Genomic DNA, 18,984 nt, shown 5'->3' with positions numbered 1-18,984 from the left:
GTTCTCTAGCAGTGTGTTGCATTTATTGCAGTATATATCCTGCCTGTTACACCCATGTCTGGTTTGGGTAGACAGCATTTCTTCATTTCTCCATGGAGCTTTTAAAAGGGGGCAGGGGGGAAAGGTAGGGAGAGAGAGAAAGAGATGTACACATGGTTGCAGTACCGCATGGCCAGTCCCTGGTGTGAGGCTGCTGTTTTGCTAGATTGGTTTCTGACAGTTCAGCTTTGATGCTGACTACCTCACCATTTTTATTACAGAAATTAAGCATCACAGGTTAGGTATGATCTTTTCCAAGTGTCACCTTTACATTTCCTCCAACCTCTGCGAACCTAATTTGATACTAAACAATACTGACTTCACCGTCTTCAGCTGGAGGTGCCTTCATTTCATTTCTCTGTACTGAACAAAGCACAGTCTTCCCTGGTCCCTCCTCTGAAATATCACTGCTTTTTCGCAGTCCCGGGGGGTGAAGAGCATTCATCTTTGGACATGGGAGTTAGAACGGGCAGACTACTGAAATGAGCCTTTTCTCCCTTCTCCATGTAGGCAGCTTGTCCCTGGGCTCCCTGCAACACAGTGCCCGAGCTGCGGCTGCTTCGTCCCCAGAGACTTGGTGCTTGTAGCAGTGTGTCTGCTGTGAGGAATAAATGAAACATGCCAGTAGTCCATGCTCATGGCTCTACAAGCAAAAAATAAAGGGGATAAGGCATTTTGGGGGTCAGGGAGTACTCGGGCAGCATCTAGGCTGGGCAGCAGTGCTGTGTGCCCTCCCAGGTGTTGGGCAGCTCGGGGCTCATCCCCCAAGGCAGGGACCAGCCAGGAGGGCTTTGTCTCCTCTGGCATCCGCTCCACAGGGACACGGGCAGGAGTGGTTTAGCTGAGAAGCCCAAGACTAAGGGCTGACAACAAGCAGGCGTCTGCCCGCGTGAGTACAGCTTTCCTCACTGCTTCAGCAGCGCCAGGGCTGAGGCGCGAATACGGCAGTAGCTGACGGCAGGTCCAGGAGAGGCACCTGCGTGGGATTTCGGCAACCCAAGGGAGGTGGTGTGGCCACCAGAGAGGGCTTTTACCCTTCTTAAAATCACTTCAAGTGACTGAAGGGAGAGGAGGAGTAATTTAAAATGCAATCTCTGCTGATGAGAGGGGAGGGAATGGTTACTGTAATACTGAAGCATTATTTTGGGAAAATTCTATGTGGCCCAGTAAAGAAAAGGCTTTAAAAGATTTAGCTGCTTAATCCCGCTTATCTGCTGTTAGATCTTTGCAAAATCTCCCGGAGAGATTCAGAGTGGCATCTGAATGCACAGACCTCACCCAGCGCCCCAGCAGCTCCTCTTCCTCAGCTTAGAAGTTGGGGAAGAGGGAGTGCGCAGCTCACTGCATGTGTAATTGCTCCAGCTAATGAGGAGCAATCTTTTTTTCATAAATGCCCAATGATCTTTATGTTTGCATGCTTAAAGTGTTCAAATAGTTCTGATTAATAATCTGGAGAATGGTCTGTGCCTTCTCCCAGATGGAGTTCAAGGCTGGAATTAACTGAAAATGCTTTAATGATGGTGTATTACTTGTAATTATTCTGTGGCTTTCATTCTGCTTTCACCTTTGGTGAGATGTGCTCCCTCAAAGGACGCTTCTAGCCATTCTTATGTCTTCCAGTAGCCGCAGAAATGCAGGTGGAGAGGGATCCAAACTTTGTCTAGAATTCAGAAAATACCATATGAATTGGAGCAGAAAAATATGGTATAGGTAATATTTGATCTATAACTTAACTTTCCAATGTATCATTGGCATTCTATGGTGTGAAGTGTAAGCATGGTACTAATTTGCAATAAACGGAAGGTCTCCAGAGCTGGGTAGCTAAATTCACTTATATGTCTGCTATCCTATGTGCGAGGGGGTGTTTTTTCTGCTGCATTTCTACTTGTTGAGGTTATTAAAATGTAGGGTTTTATTACCCCCCTCTTAGTCATCTAATGAGGCGTTGGTTGTTGCTTCTGGAAAAAAAAAAAAGAAGTGGTGACTTACTAAACTCACAGGCTGCATATTTGTAAGACTTCTGAGAAGGTGCAAAGACGCTTATGTCAGTAATGTACTCCTCTGAGAAGGTATCAGCGTTTTCTGTGCAGACGCCTATTGGCCTGTTTTGTTTAGTTACTAGAGACTTGAGGCTATATTGCTTTAAAAATAAATTTCTTGTCATATGGGATGGTGAGGTGCTGAACCATAATTACATGCAGACCCAGATGTTTATTTCTTTGTACTTGTTTTCTTGACATTATTTGGGAGGTAGGAAGGGACTTCGACTATAAAAACTATAGTTCCTGTGACTCTCTTCCCTTTTTATCTGTGTGGCTAGCCAAAATTTGGTCTTCGGTTGACCCACTGGAGGAATTGGTGGAGATAGTTCGGTACATCTATGCAAAGTCCTCCCTAGAAACAGGAGGGTTTACCAGAGGTCACATCCCTGCACTTCTCTTGGGTCAGGTTCTCCTCCCTACGCATCCCCAACAGCTTGCTGGACATGTCAGGACCCACGTCCAGCTCCCTGCAAAGGTTCCCTTCTCCAGGCATGCAGCTGCTTACATGTAGCCAGCTGAAACTCCTTGCCCACATAGTTCAGATCCTAGATCCTATTTGTATATGCTCCTGTTTGGGGTGCACGCAGAAATAGATGGGTTTGGAATCCGGAGACTGTTGTCCTCACCAATACCACCTGTGTGGAGAAGCTCACCAAGCACACGCTTCTGTCTTTGACATGGGCTTCTCTAGGTTTCCTTCTGTATAGATCTATCAAAGTCAGAGAACCCAAATCTCTGGGTTTGGGGCTCTGCCTGTTGATCACATCTCCTATAGAAGAAGCCATCTCAGAGCAGTCGTTCTGGCATGGTGCCCAGTATAGACAATTCAGTCCAGAGTAGAGGGGCCAGGATGGCCACAGGTTTTGAAGGGTCCCTTTGACTCAAGTACTGAGGTTGGGGAGTGTGGGGTGTTGTTTTCTTGGTGGGTTTTTTCTTTTTCTTTCTTTTTTTTTTCTTCCAGATTTAGTTTATCCCTTCAAATTCTTCCAGGCAGTTTCCTCCCAAGCCTTATTCATACATCGCGCCAGGCACTGGAGCTGGAGTGCCACCCTGGGCAGGGTTTATGTTCTGCTTCACATTGGTTTTGCTCTTTAACTTCTGAGTGCAGGGGAGAGGCAGAACAGATGACTTCATGAAGCGACTGAAAAGCTAGACACTTAAAGGCTTTTTTTTTTTTTTTTTACTGTATTTGAAAGATATTTTTAATTTTAATAAACACAACCACAGTAATTAAGTAATATCATTCTGAAGATATAGACTTCATGTGCATTAAGATACTTATTTTTAATGCTTGATAGGTTGCTTTATACAGTGTTATTTCAATTTTCTTTTATAAATAATGTATTAACTTCTTTATTCTCTGCACCAGTTGAGCATTTTTGTTTTCAAGGATTCGACAGAAGGCTATGGTATTATTAGAAACCCTACAATCAGACTAGAAATTCCTTGGGACAGAATTATCTTGTTTTGGGTTTTTTTTGTAGTATCCGACATAAAGGAGTTTGGACACTTGGGAGCTTTAAGGTTGCTCGGTTTCAAACTCGGTTACCAAGTGGCTGCTTTCAGGCAACAGCTTCAGATGAGGAAAAAATTCAACTGGACATATATGAACATGTAGAAAAAATACAGGCTTTCTGTGGTATTTAGAAACCTGATGCAAAAAAAGATATGAAGATAGCAACATGATTAATCCCAGGAACATCAATATTGCTTACAGCCTTTAGACGTAGGTGCACCCCATATCACAGTAGTTACTATTGCAATGGGAAGTTTCTCTGAAATAATTCCTGGAAGTACCACAGAAAGTGGAGAAGGGAGAAGTACCACCTCTCACAAAAGAGGAAGGTCTTAGAAGTTGCTTCTCAAAATACATCATTGTATTTTGCATGTTCCTACAGACACCATTTTTATCAAACTTCAGCAAACCCAGCAAACTAGTGGTGGTGTTGGGTAACTAAGTACGATTTACCTAGTGGTGGCATCAATGTTGTGGCATGAGCTGCATTTTGGGTAACACAGGAGCTCCCACTGGAGACCCTGGCAGGCAGTGGGCATATTTCCATCAGGAAACGTGATTTTTTTTCCACTCACGTGTGTCTTCTCTCTCTTTGATTTCCCAGCCGCTGGGCCAGTCGCAGCACCACCACACAGCGGAGGAAAGACCGCCTGCGGCAGCACTCGGAGCACATTGGGCTGGACAACGATTTGAGGGAGGTAGGTGGCATCATCTGCGGGCGGCACGAGCTTGTGATCCAGGAGGTGAGGTTTAGACAAATGATGTGTTATTACTTCGGGCAGTTTTGTGGCTACCGTAAGGTTTGTGTGGGTCTTTGTAGCCATTTAGATGCTGCTTGTTGCAGATGCTTGTATATGTTGTAAAACTTCAAAGCACATAATGTAGATAAAATGCTTTTATTATTTTGGAATAAGACAGCCCCTTTGTCGTCAGGAAAATGGCTTATTTGCTGATTTAGACCCTGGTCGCATTACTGCACGCAGAGAGCAGAGCCCTGGTGCCTGCCTGGGTGCAGCTGCCGAGCTCTGGCCAGGGTGAAGGTCTCTGAAAAAGTCAAGTCCTTGAATAAATGTCAGCACTGTAGAGGCAAATGAGGCAAGGTCCTTTCTTTTTTAAAAGGAATTTTTTTTTCTCTCTCTCTCTTATGTTGATTCCTGACATGAGTAAGCTTATTTGAAAGGTTAAGACTTCGGGGCCTTTTTATGCCTAAAGCTTGGAAACTCCCATGCATCTTGTAAATGTCAGTCACATACACACATTTCTTTCCCATCTTTTCAGTTCCTTGTCCTTCATTAAATATTTTCTGCCATATTTTTCCATTGATGTCCATGTGCTTCTTTTGTGTGTCACTAGCAAAAATAAAACACTCATGCTGTTTTGTGGTAAATCTTGATGAATAATGTTGGTGTTGGCATTTGCCTTCTGAAAGAACCAGAATGGATGAGTGGACTCTTGAACTACAGCTTCAAATGATGTTTCATGGAAACACAGCAAAACAGCACTTGTACGTGTTTGTTGCTATTTTTGCTAACATGGCTTTGCAAGTATATTTTAAACATTGCCGCGTGTGTATATCTTAGCAGAGCCTTTTCAATACTTCGTCATGTATTTACTTTCTTCTTTTTTTGGCTGTGGATCATATGCATGCTTCTTTTGCTTTGTCTCCTCTTTTCTCTGGCTATTCTGCCATTGGGGCATCTGCCTCCTCTTAGCCCTCGGAGGAGCTTTTGCTTCGTCAGAACTCAATGGCCTTCTGGGAGTGGGATCAGGGACCACCCCCTCCTGCACGGCCTCCTAAAAAATCCTTCTCTGAATGCTGCCTGGTATGTTTTAGTTTTTTCTTGTTGAAAGCTGCTTTTGAGATGTTGTTAGCGTGAGGAACTGCTGTCTTCACTGCGTCTCGAACCTCTCCCTTTCTTGTGGAGTATGAGCACATCCCTGTAGTGCTTGGAAGTGTGGTTATAATCGGAAAAGTAGCTGGAAATCGGCTCTAGGCTTCCACGCCAGCTCCCTGGCAAACATGATGGCTCCAAGGCTGAAAGACAAGAATTTTGTTTTGCTTCATTTTTTCCCATGTTGCTCACCTGGCAATTCAGCTTCGAGTGTCATATCCAAAACCCATTGTTTTCTGACTGCTGGATTGTCACATCCCAGTGTGGAAGAGGGTTGTGGTGTGTGGATGCTGATGAACACGCAAAGGGCAATCAATTGGTTCTCTCATCCCACCCTTACTTTTCTCTTGAACTTATAAGTGTTAATATTTTTTTCTTTTTTCTTTTAATATAATAACAAGACATACAATGAATAAAGTAAGGTTATCCATGTCTGTACTCTTCAGAATATAACCGCACTTTGCATTTTATTTATCCCTCTACATTTAAAAAGAAATATTAGATTTCCTAATTATATATTCTCTGTATTACTTTTTCACTGTTTTCATTGCTAATTTTTGCACTGAGTTAGATGGAAGTCACTTGTGAGATTGCTTGCTGAACAACACGCTTTCATCATCTGTGATTTTTTTTTTTTTTTCTTCTTATTCCCACATGTAGTTTTTCAACTATTTTTAAGTCCTTACAGTATCGGTGAACCTGTAATTAACTAGCTGAGCACTTCTGTTGAATATAGCTTTCCATGGCAGAACGCTATATTCTTGTGTGACCTGTTGGACTGATGTTAAGTGGTTCTTGTCCAAATTTTGAAGTGAAAAAATCCAATTGTCAGAAAAACTGTACTCCCCCATAAAAAAAAAAAAAAGGAGCTATTTCAATTAACTTCAGTGTGTTTGGATTTTGCTTTTGTTTTTCCTGGTCTAGTGGAATGTGTCCCTGCCCATGGCAGGGGGGGTTGGAACTAGATGATCTTTAAGGTCCCTTCTAAACCAAACCATTCTATGATTCTATGAAATAAATTATCTTCTCGCCAGACAAAAAGGTCTAAGGATGCAGCAGCCGTAATGACCTCTCAGTCCCCCAGAAAACTCAGCCAGCAGCAGCACTAAGTCACTGGAGGGATGTGATCTGCTCCTTTTGCAGGAAGAGTGGTCATTGTCATATACCATCCCTCAAAGAGGCAGCATTAACTGGATAAAAACACACTGTGGAAATGGAGCATTCCCACACCAGGCTATGAGCGCTATGCTTCAAGACTGTTTTATTTGGCAACATTCGATTATTTTACTCTTTTTAACAAAAACTTTATGAATAATGCTTGGGCAACTTTTTGATAGGCCTCATATTTGCGCACCTAAATGTGGCCAACTTCTTAGCTTTGCTCAGCATGTAGCCCTCTCACTGATGTTGGGGGCAGAGGATGCTTTGTTGATTGGTTTGGGGTTTTTTGCTTAACAAAAATAACCACCAATAAAAAAGCCCTGAACAATAAGGCAATGGAGCAGGAAGGTTTAAAAGTCCTTTATTATAGCTTGGATCCTTTTTTTTAAAGAGCACGCCATTTTTTTCCATACTTCTCAATTACCACCCCACAATAAAAACATGAATGTTCCTAAATGTCAGTTTCGTTTAAAATGAGCTTTGCTTGTAATTAAGAAGGTAATTGCGAATAAAATCAAGTCTGCTTTTCCACCCTCCCCACCCCCCACATAAACTGTCCAGATGAAAAGGAATGGGTGAAGTCTTTCTCCTTCACTAGGTGTATTTCTTTTTCTTGTGATTTCTTTTCAGAGGATTTTTTCCATTCATATATAGTCTGCAACAAATTAGACAAATGGCTTTTAATTTTTTTAAATTTTCTTTTTAAGTGAAAACCGAGTAACAATGGAAGGAAACTTTACTTGGTATTTTGATTTTACTGCTGAATGAAGGTATTGCACTTTTATGCACTTGCTGTGGCTAACTTTGTGCTAGTGGTTAACAGCACAGTTCACTAGCTAATGTTGACTGTTTCAGTTCTACGCAGGAAAATACCTTGTTTTTTCTGTTGTCAAAAGGGAGCATTCCACTTCTCCAGCCCAACACCTAAGCATCAGACAAATCATGGTTATGTTCCTAGATTAACACTAGCTTATTCCTTTTCACCAGCATTTGCTTGCCTAGGATTAGGGTGAAGAGAGTCCCTCTGACTTGCAGTATCTAAAATTATTCTGTTTATTTTTAGAAATACATGCAGGAGGCAAGGAGTTTAGGAAAAAATTTAAGGCAGCCCAAACTCTCAGACCTCTCTCCAGCTGTGATTGCGCAGACCAACTGTAAATTTGTGGAAGGGTTACTGAAGGAATGTCGCATGAAGGTAGGTCCTCCTCCTTCCCACCACCTGCTCTCCCTTGCTTAAACTGAGCCTAAACACCATCTGCAGATGATGTGCTGGAAGTCCTACACAGCTGGAATGCCGTTGGTCTGTTGGTGTACCAGGCTATTGCAGGGTGGATGTCCCTTTAGTGTTATATTTTTCAACTGCTAGGAAATAAAGGAACGTGTTATCTCTCTTTATGCAGTGAAAGTTGGTGAAATGAGTAAAAAGGACGGGAAGGAGAACCAGCATGATCAGACATGTTAGGGAGGATTTCCTTTAATTGTTCACATGTAAATGTAGCCTAAACATAATGGGCTCGAGACCCACGGTCAAGAAAGGAAGTGTTCAGCATGTGCAACTGTTGTGCATATTGTTTATGCAGAGCAAATGAAGTATAGTAATTTCTAATATTGAAGAATATATATATAAAAATATATATTTTTTTTTATAGATATATATATTTATAGCCATGGAGATATAATTTCTTTGTGTCTTTGTGTCAGTTGCAGCTGGTGGTATGCTGTATTACCTGAGTTTTAAACTTTAGTAGCTGTAACAAGAAGAAAAACCGATATTGAGTAAGACCAAAAATGTATCCAGCTCTGTACTCTTGTTTTTGATACTGGTTGGTAATAGATCAACAGTGTAGGAATAGGACAATAGATAAAGGCTATGGAAATAGGACAGTATGGAGTAATCATGTAAACTTTTTTTTAATTATTCTTTTTAATTTACAATCTCTGTAAAGAGATTTTAAGTTTTCTCTGGTCAGGCCATTAGTGATGGTCTCTAGATTAAGCATGTTTAAGTAAACGCATCTATAAATTCCGTCCCTTGTTGGATAACATTCTTAGAAACCTTTGGGGATTTTTTTTTTTATAGACTAAACGCATGTTGGTAGAGAAGATGGGCCATGAAGCAGTTGAGCTGGGACATGGAGAAGCCAACATAACAGGTCTGGAGGAAAATACTTTGATTGCTAGTCTCTGTGATCTGCTAGAAAGAATCTGGAGCCATGGTCTGCAGGTCAAGCAGGTTGGTAACTGGAAACTCAGAACTTTGTGCATTCAGTACTCTAGCAAATACTGAATGCCATCTGTACCTTTTAAGCTGCTACTCAGTGGTGTCATTCCAACTTCAAGTGGGAGGTATCTTTGGGCTCAGAGTCCCTGGTTCATATCTTGTGAGGGCTTGGGGAGTTTGGGGGGATTGATTTGGGGGGGGTGTGTTTTGTTGGGCTTGGGCTTTTTTTTATTTGAGAGGTACCTCTGGAAATTGCAATGATGTTGTCAAATAGGTGTTCAGTTTCTTGTCTTTCAACCTTCGGAAGGGAAACCCAGTGAGAGGACAAAGAAACAAGGCGGGTGGTGTGACTGCTAGGTCAGTGAGATGGTCCCCTCCTCTTCCTGAGGCTTCATGACCCAAGAGAGAAGGACTGATTCTCACTCCTGAACATCTGGCCCACTGAAATGCCATCCTATAATTTTGCCATGTTCACTGGCCTCTTTTCTTTTGCCTGATTTATTTAAAGCTGTGTACTACATATTCAATTTTCAGGGGAAATCTGCTTTGTGGTCCCATTTACTTCAGTACCAGGAGAGAGAAGAGAAGCAAGAGCATAGTGCAGAGTCCCCAGGTGAGTACTTGGCAGTTGACTCCATGAAGGGTCCATCACAGTGAATGAACTTGGGCCTGGGAGGAACAGTGCAGCCACATGAAACCACGCAGGATTTTTGGTGTATTTGCTTGCTAATATCACATTTACGTTTTGAGACCTTTCATAATCATTATGAGGATGCCTTGGTGTCTGGACAAAATAGATTGACACTGTTGGAGGCAAATGAACATGCTTATCCCTCGTGCTGATTTTGGCTGGGATAGAGTTAATTTTGTTCATAGTTGCTAGTATGGAGCTGTGTTTTGGATTTGAGCTGCAAACAGTGTTGATAACACAGGGATGTTTTCGCTTCTGCTGAGCAGTGCTCACACCGAGCCAAGGCCTTTTCTGCTTCTCACCCCATGCCACCAGCGAGGAGGCTGGTGGAGCACAAGGAGTTGGGAGGGGACACAGCTGGGACAGCTGACCCCAACTGACCAAAGGGATATCCCAGACCACAGGACATCATGCTCAGCATATAAAGCTGGGGGAAGAAGAAGGAACTGGGGGACATTCGGAGTTATGGCATTTTGTCTTCCCAAGTCACCGTTATGGGTGCTGGAGCCCTGCTCTCCTGGAGATGGCTGAACACCTGCCTGCCCATGGGAAGTGGGGAATGGATTCCTTGTTTTGCTTTGTTTATGTGTGCAGCTTTTGCTTTCCTTGTTAAACTGTCTTTATCTCAACCCACAAGTTCTCTCACTTTTACTCTTCCAATTCTCTCCCCCACCCCACCTGGGGGGAGTGAGCAAGCAGCTGTGTGGGGCTTAGTTGCCAGCTGGGGTTAAACCATGACATCCCTGTCTGGAAGATCACTCAATGTCTATTCACTGCCTTCTTTCCCTTTTAACCAGCATTCAGTGAGGTGTGAGAAGCAGTGCTTCTGCCAGAGGTGATTTCTGAAGGAGCTGAAGGTGTGGAGCTGTGGCTAAGACAGCTGACATTTTTCTTTCAATCTGTCTCTCAAATCCCAATGTGAATAACTCCATGTTCAATAAATCTTTATACTGGTGGACAGTACAGTTCAGAAGTTGTGTAATTAATCTCTATCCATCAGTCTAGGTGCTCAGTTTATGCTTTGGCTTGGCCCTTTACAATCACTAAATCACTTCTGTGTTGTGAGAGACGTTGGTTTTCTGATGACCTTGAGATCTCCCTGCCTACAGGCTTCTGCTGGGTATTGTAGTGAAAATCTCTGAACTTTAGTGGGTCATCTTCCAAAGACTCTCCAGTCCTCCAGATCATGCAGATGGTAACTTGTATGATCAGTCCTCAAAGACACATCTATGGACAAACTAGTCTTGCTCATGAAAAGATATTTTAATAATCTTCAATGAGTAATGCACTAAGCAATCTGGCTGGCAGGCACAAATTCCTGAGAGCAAAATGTGTCACCACAAAGCAGTTTGATCAGGGTAGTGGAGCACAGAAATGCTTGGCATTCTTAGCACCGAATATGCTACTGTAGCTTAATTTTATCTCTTCCTTCTCAGTTGCGAGCTTTCCATAAAAACATATTACTAATAAGGCTCATCACCATACCGATTTATGTTAATGCATTTCACATACGTAAAAGGAAGCTTTTAAATCTCCAAGTTCAGTGCTGGATTAAGGAAGGAATAGGTAATGTATTAAGCATTTTTCATTTTGTCTGCTTCTACATTTTCAGGATAGAGTTAATGATAATGCACAGAAACATTGCAGTTAGCAGCCACTTAAGACTGTTTTCAGCTATATGTAAAACAAATGCATTGCAGACCATTACTGTAATTTTGTATTAACTTCGTATATTTTCTCCATTGTAGTTGCTGTTGGAACAGAAAGACGAAAGTCTGATACAGGAATTACTCTGCCTACTCTGAGGGTTTCCCTGATACAAGATATGAGGTACGCAGTTTCCTAAAGCTTTAATTGTGGTTTTAATTGTGTAGCATAAGGTAAAGATCCTTACTAGCTTTGGGTTTACAAAGGCGAAGGAGAATTAAACTTTCCCCTTAGTCCACATTCAAATCTACAAAGTCTTGCCTTTTTATTTTACAAAACTTTTTTTAATGTTTACTTCATTTATTTTAGCTAATAGACAATGAAAAACACACAAGTTTTACTGGGGTTTTTGTTTTCCCTGGGGAGTTCTTATAGCAATAGAACCAACTTCTACAATTAACAGCAGATACGTTGAATTCCTTGGTACTTCAAGTTTGTTTCTTTTTGCTTGTTTTAAATTACTGACGCGGCAAATACAGTTGATACACAAAGCAAAGGGATATAAAAACCCGCTTGCAATGCCTGAGCAATATTCTTTCTTTTCAGTTAACATTTTATGACAAATAGTAACAAATGTACAAATTCAGAAATGTAGTCAAACCTAGCATTTGGGTGAGTTTAAAGTTGGAATGTGAAGTAAGGGCAGGTGCTCTGTAGGAGATCATAGCCTGGCTCTGGAGTGCTTTTTTAGAAAGTGTTCATTGGAAATTGGAAGGATGAGAGAGTAAGAAGAAGCGGAGGCTGATGTGACAGCACCAGGCAGTTGTTATTCAGGGCATCTCTTCCACCAAGCCACTGCCAGATCAAGCCACTGTTTTGACACTTCACTTGCTATGGCTAAGCGTTGCAGTGGGGTAAAAGTGCCATGAAAAGAGGGGAAGAGTAATGCAATAATGCTCATCTGTAGCGAACTGCTAGCAATTGCTAGCAATTTAATGTGTGAGGCAACGTGAGTATTGTTTCTTGTAATACCATGTCCTTCTTCCATGTAAAAATATGGCAAAAAAATCTTATAGTAGAAATAAGATTAATTGTAGTTAATTCACAAAAACATGATTACAGTGATGTAATTTTTACCATGGGTGTTTTTACAGATTTTTTTTTTCCTTTTGTGAGATCCCACAGATTAGTCAGGCTTTTCTGCAAGAAAATGACTGTGCTTCCCACCTGCAGTGTGCAACCTTTTTGTCTGATGCTATGTAGTTTAAGTCTTGTGCTCTGATTTCAAAGATTATGACATGCCACATAAGGCTAAAACAACACACGAAAGAGGGAGGGAGAATATATGCAGCGTAATTAGGAGTATAATGCCAAGAAGTCATTTTGAACATGTGTCTGTCATTTTAGCATCCCTCTCATGGGATGTGGCAGCTATTTACTTAATTCAGTCCTGTGAGGCTGACAGGCATGTAGAGGGTCAGTCTGAGGAAGGGACGAATGAGGATCTAGAGCGGAAACTCACGTGCGGGAAGGGGATTGCTGACAGAGGAGGCTGCGTGCGCTCACTGCTGCGTGCATGGGTTTCATCTTCCGTGTACTTCCACTTGAGCAATGAAAGCCCAGCATGGATCTGAGCTGTCTTGCTTGAATCACAAGAGTGTTTCAGCTGCTTTTCAGAGAAAAAGTACAGAAGCAGAACATTACCATTTGTAGTATCTTGGGTATTCGTGATTGTCCACAAACATGTCTGGTCATAGACAGTGCTGGGCAGATGGTGAGTTGAATTTGTCATCCGTAATCTCATGGCATACTTTATCCTGCTTGGAAGGAATGCTGCTTAATATTTGTTTGCACACACAGATTTATGCTGAAGTTAGAAGGATGGGTAATTGTTAAATTGCCGGGGTTGCGGTGCTAACTGAACTAATGGCTAGAGGATTAAGCATTGCCTTAAGCACAGCTTGTTTTTGATGGCTCATGCAAGGTTATGTAAACAACTTCAAAAGCAGGGCTGAATCACAGTCACGCTCTGCATGTGCGATGAGCCTGTGCTACAGGTAACGTGGTGTGTCCTCTGCCTCCCTCGCAAAGCCAGGCATCTTAGATGTGGTAAGGAAGATGCTCAAGATGTTTATTTTGGTTCTTTGCATGGAGACTCTCTGCACAAGTGTGTTTGGGGGTATGCCCTTCAGCCTTTCCCCCTGGGGTGAGGATCTGCAGTATCTCTCCCACTCCTCTTCCAGCTCCCTGGCAGACTCCTGCTGCAGCCTGCCTCCAGCATGGCCTCACCCCTTGGGCACATCGCTGCACGTCCAGCCAGACCAGTCAGTGCCAAGGCAACTCCCCGAAACCTTTGGTCCAGCTGGGTTCAAGTTTCGGGTCCTTCCCCTTCAGGCAAGCTCTTCCTTGCTACCAGCGCTTGCTTTCATGCCCATGTCATGCCTCCCCTCCCGTGGGGAGCTTGCAGCGGAGGATGCAAGCCCCAGGTGCTGGGCCCACGGCTATGATGCTTAACCTGCTGCAGTCGAAAGAAGCTGGGTTAGCAAAGACCTGCTACCTACATGGGATGAGCTAGTACAGCTCATTTCTGACTGCACTGGGATGGGGAGCACGCACACCATCCTCGGGGGCACAGCGATACTGAGCAGCTGTAACCTCTTCTGTCAGCACAGCTATTTGCAGAGGGTATGTTTCACCATACCCCAGGCTTACATTTGACAGGGTAAATAGATTTTTCTTTATTACTAATGGGATTAAAAGCAAGTCCCAACCTAGGGAGTTGCATTGAAATTGCTGTTCAGTGCTCTGACAAGAAGAGTTTGCTGTGCGATGGTGAGCATACAGTGCTTATGCTTAGGTCACCGATAAATAAAAGAGCTGTTCTGACTCCCGCAACTGAGAGTGAAATAAATTTGAGTTCCCGAATGCTCTGTTCTGTTACAGTCCGCTGTTGCTGACACCAAGACTGATTACTGAATCTTTTTAATGTCTCTGGCAAGCCGCGTGGTGGCAGATCCTTATTTTTCCCAAATGCACAATTAATGCCAGTCTGGTCTGAACCAGAAACAGGTAATGAAGAGGTACAGAGCATGCATGGAATAAGGTTGAGTCCATCTGTTCTTGAATCTTCTCACAGGAAAATAACATATTCTACTCAGTCTTTTCATATTAGATGTAATCCAAGCCAAGGACTGGGGGGAAGGGGAGGGAGGGAGATGATAGTCTGTGCTTTGATCTTCCCATCTCAAAAGACTTGAAATGTCTGAGGAAAGTGTCTCAACACAATGTAGTTGAGTGTAGCGCGCATCCTGTTTCTCAAGGACTCCGGATCATGTGCCCAGCTGTCTGGGCTGGAAGGTCTAACGCTGGCTGCCAGGCTCTGAGCCAGGAAGGGCTTTCCAGCGCCAGGAGCAAGGCTCTTGGCACTGATTCAGCTGGTAGGCATCGCTGCTGACAGGGGGAGGCTGCTGAGTTTGCTCAGAAAGGGCAAGGACTTGTGAGTGTAATGTGCCCTCCTGGGTCTGTTTTACAGCTCACAGAGAGGTAGTAATTCTCACCTGATCCATCAGAGAACTACCCATGTGTCACATTAGGAAACAGGAGGAAACTTCCTTTTTAAAAAAAAAAAATCTTTTTTTCCTTTTTTTTTCTTTTTTTTTTTTTAAAGGGGGTTTTAAGTAACCTAGCTTTTTCCACTGGCAAGCTACTGTTACTCCTATTGATTGTTTCTTTCTGATGGTGCTTCATAGATGTACAGCACAGAGCCGTGTGATACAGACACCTCAGCTTGGATTGCAAAAGTAGACCTGTATTTTGAGAATTTGGGTAGGTCAGCGTGGCGGAGAACGGTGTTGCTGAGCTATGTCTGGTATCCACTTCATTTGTGCAGAGCGAACACGTATTTCTGGACAGCGCTAAGTTGTACTTTGCAAATTTGCCCCTAAGGTCTTAGTCCTGTTATGTTAGAAGCCCTATAAACAAGAGAGTATTTTCCTCAAATAATGGAGGATCTAAATATAACGCAAAGCACGCGCTTGGGTATAACAGATGGGGGAAAGCACAAGACAGTGAGACTGTACTAGTCAATGTAAAAAGCATCAGTCACAGCATGACTTTGTTGGATTTTCTTTGGAGTAAATATTGCTACATTCCCTAACGCTCAGCAATGCACGGTGGGCCTGCAAGGAAGATGCAGGAGCAGGAAAGTAAATCGCAAGAGAGATCAGTTCAGACTCAGCTGATAGTACTTGGAACCTGCCATGGAGGTTTGGAGGGCTGAATTGCCTGTGCACTTAACATGTAAACTGCGTGAAAATTAAGAAATTGCAGCCTTTTCTTTCCCCTGCTGGAAACTGTTACTCGTTTTTCTTGCTGTTTATTTAACCAAGTGGGGGGTTTTTGGAAGCAGCTTCGCCCTGCCATGGCAGTTCTCTTCCTCTTCTAAAGCTCCCTGCGCTCTAAAACTAGGGTTTCTGGCATTCTCCAAACTGAAATATGGGAAGTTTGAAAAAAAAAGAAAAGCAAAATCATAGAAGAAAGCTCCTATGGAACAGTTCTGCTTTCCTACAGACCAAGCATGTGGAGGGCTGTTCAGATTATCATTTACACGAGGACCTCTTATATCCCTTAAAATGTGATTCTGCTTGTGATTGCCTGTCACTGGTTTTGCCCCAACAATGCTCTTTTTCTCAGATTTTACATTGCTGCTGCCATCAAGGGGTTAGAGCCTTCAGAGTAGATCGTGGTTTGGAGAAACTCTTAAGATATGTATTTGTCCTCTGCCCTCCCAGACATACCCATTTGTGTCAGCAGCTCGAGGGAGCAACTGTGATATAACTGGGTCTCACAAGGTTGCCGCATTTTGTAAGCGTGTTATCAGTGTCCATGAGGACATCTACCTCACGCAACGCGGGGATGAGCAGACCTACCCCTGCTCACCTTGGCCAAGCAAATGCCAGAACACAGAGCAGCTGATTCGGGCTGTAGTGCGTCTGGTTTGCAACCCGCTGTGCCCGGGAAGGGCTGCCCCATGTGCCCGGTTCAGCCTGGGGCTGCTGAGGGTCTCGGTGCCACAGCACAGGGCTCTGTGGGGCACTGCTGGGGGTCTCTTTCTCTAGAAATGATGTCAGGAGACGTTTTCCAATTCAGCTGCTGCATCACACTGGATGTTGCCATTTGAAGCATGTAGGATTTTTATGATTCATCTATTTTTATTTTTTTTTCCCCACCCATTTCAGGCATGTTCAGAACATGAGTGAGATAAAGACTGATGTGGGGCGAGCCCGAGCCTGGATAAGACTTTCTCTGGAGAAGAAGCTTTTGTCTCAGCACCTGAAGCAGCTGCTTTCCAACCAGGCACTTGCCAAGTGAGCTGGCTCTTTTTCTCAAAGCTTCACTTTCACATCTCCCTCAGTGGTGTGTCAAGGTGCTGTGCAGGCTTGGGGTGCAGCCAGGCGCCCCGTTTGGATACTGTGGTTTCCAGCTAGAAGTGATTGAAGGGCAGAGGGCAGCTGGGGGAGGAGGTACTGCCCACCCAGCAGGGCTGAAGTCTGCTCACCTGCATGGAAAATGAATCAAAATTTTCAGGAAGGAGGCGTTAGGTTTTGGTCAGATCAGTGCATTGATCCAAGCCATTTCACGGCCCCACAATCACTATATCTTGTGCAAATGAAGCAGCAGGGGCAAGAATGCCCCTTTTCTCACAGCAGCCCTGCATTACCTTGACTCAAGTCAAATGCAGGTCCCCATCCTCACTGCCAATGAGCTGGGTTAGAGGCCGGCCCTCCCGCCCGGTTAGCAGTTCCCCCAGCTTTGCCTCCTTTTGCAAGCACAGGCACTTAAAGGATCTGCCCATGTAGATGTTCCCTGACTTCATTTTCCCAAAGCAATGCATTTAGGAAAAAAACCCAGACCTTATGAAAAGGAAAAGTCCTAGCTATTGCATGCAGTTCTGGCCCTGTGATGACTTACACACATGATTTGTGCCGGAAGCTACCAAATCCTCAAATGTGCTAACAGGAAGAAAGAGGAGTAGCTGGGACAGTCACCTCTTGGGTGATCAGCTAAAGGCACAGTGGCAGACCTGCCTTTTCCTGAATTTCATCTACATCTGTCTACCTCAGCAGCTTTTTGGGAGTCTGTTGCCTTCATGCTACAGGCAGTGTCACAAGCTCTGTGCTTTCTCATAGCAGGGGCCAGATTAACTCCTGGTGTGCCTTTGCACTGCCTTGGGCAATTGGTGATGTACACTCGGTTCACTGAACTGAAAGAGTGGTGGGAGGATGCCTGCTGCTGCTTGGTGCCTTCCCTGGTTGGTGCCACCTTAGTTTTTGTCTGTCCCAGAATGGAGCAGAAGGAAGATTAGGTTATTAGGCAAGGCTATTCCACAGTGGGGGAAGATACAGGGAAGAAATGAGGTTGCTGTATGTTGGTTCAGGTCTGCTGCTGTGAGTAGTGTTAGTTTATATCTGTGCTTTGCAGCAAAACCAAAACTGATCCTGTAACGAAATCAACTCCGTAGCCTTGCTCTGGTAGCGTGGAGCTGAGAGTGATCTGTAAAACACGTGTAGCATAGGGGGTAAATGCTGCCTGTGGGTTTCTAGCAGCTTATGTTAGCTGGGAAATCTCCCATTAAGATCAACTCCTCATTTGGTGTTTTGAGATTCAAACACCTTTTCAGATGCACGGTGCTTTTTCAACAAAAAAAAGCAATGTATTTGTTTCTACCAGGAAACTTTACAAGCGTTACGCTTTCCTGCGCTGTGAAGAAGAACGAGAACAGTTTCTGTATCACCTGCTCTCGCTCAATGCCGTGGATTACTTCTGCTTCACAAGCGTCTTCACCACAATCAGTGAGTTGGAGAATCAGTTTTTTCCCCCCTGAATAAAAATCCGTTGCCGTCATGATTTGTAAGAGACGATGTTGCTGTTGCTGGTGCCTGAGTCGCTGAGCCCTTTTCTGGAAACCTTGGTTGTTGCTGTTGGGCTCGTGGGTGCTGGGGGTTGCTCTGGGAAACCAGCTGAAGAGCCAAGGTTGTGTGGGAGCGCTGCGGATAAGAGCGTTGCACAAAGGAGAGTAATCAGCAGAGAGTGCCACTGTAGCACTTGATTTTCCTCACCGGGTTGTATAGTCTCTTTCATCTTCCCTCCCAGACAAGTCCTCTACATCCTAATGCTTCCTTCTGGCCTTCGCTAAGTGTGCATCCTAACAGCCTGCTTTCCGCAGACTGAGAAGGAGAGGGAGGTCTTGGAGGATGAAATACAAGGCGCTTTGTGCTCTGCTGTGTATTTTAAATCTCTTTTTGTCTCTCCTTAAATGCCAAAAAGATTCCCTCTCCCTTCCTCTCCGGTAAGAAGGAGAGCAGAGACTGGATCAAAATCTGAAAATGGTTCTTTGTCTCTCCAGCACTGGGCAATGCGGAGAAGGCAGGACCCCGTGAGACGACCTAATTATTTGGGTTCACCTTGGCGGCCCTTGGTCTTCATTTCCCTGCCCGTTTAGAGTGAAGCGAAGCAGGTTTTACGTGGCCGTCAAAACAGGCACTCATTCTACCGTTTCTCCTCTTAAAGCAATAAATCCCCTCCGAACTAGCACGGCGCGAAGAGAGTCATTCATCCTCGACTACCTTCTTTCTGCGGGGCAGCCAGCCTGGCAGCTTTTCCCCGCAGGCCGAGCGCTTGGAATTTTTCCAAACCGAGGTGGCCCGGGGGGGGCCTTGCCGCCCCGGCCGTGGTGCTGCAGCACCACCGTGCGGCGCCGCCGCCGCGCGCTGCCA

General features: G+C 44.1%; 1 protein-coding gene across 1 annotated transcript in view; it reads left to right on the top strand.

Moving 5' to 3' along the window:
* DENND5B (DENN/MADD domain containing 5B) overlaps nucleotides 1–18,984 on the top strand; it is a 79,371-nt gene that overhangs the window by 52,184 nt on the left and 8,203 nt on the right. The window contains exons 9-15 of the mRNA XM_010566347.1: nucleotides 4,202–4,295; nucleotides 7,714–7,845; nucleotides 8,731–8,883; nucleotides 9,406–9,484; nucleotides 11,311–11,392; nucleotides 16,447–16,575; nucleotides 17,939–18,060. Of these exons, the coding sequence (XP_010564649.1) occupies nucleotides 4,202–4,295; nucleotides 7,714–7,845; nucleotides 8,731–8,883; nucleotides 9,406–9,484; nucleotides 11,311–11,392; nucleotides 16,447–16,575; nucleotides 17,939–18,060 (791 nt within the window). The remainder of the gene's footprint in view (nucleotides 1–4,201; nucleotides 4,296–7,713; nucleotides 7,846–8,730; nucleotides 8,884–9,405; nucleotides 9,485–11,310; nucleotides 11,393–16,446; nucleotides 16,576–17,938; nucleotides 18,061–18,984) is intronic.

The sequence above is a fragment of the Haliaeetus leucocephalus genome, unplaced genomic scaffold (genome assembly GCF_000737465.1).
Source record: "Haliaeetus leucocephalus isolate CR32 unplaced genomic scaffold, Haliaeetus_leucocephalus-4.0 Scaffold206, whole genome shotgun sequence".
NCBI lineage: Eukaryota > Metazoa > Chordata > Aves > Accipitriformes > Accipitridae > Haliaeetus > Haliaeetus leucocephalus.
The sequence above is the reverse complement of the archived record's forward strand: the minus strand, read 5'-3'. Positions and strand labels throughout refer to the sequence as shown.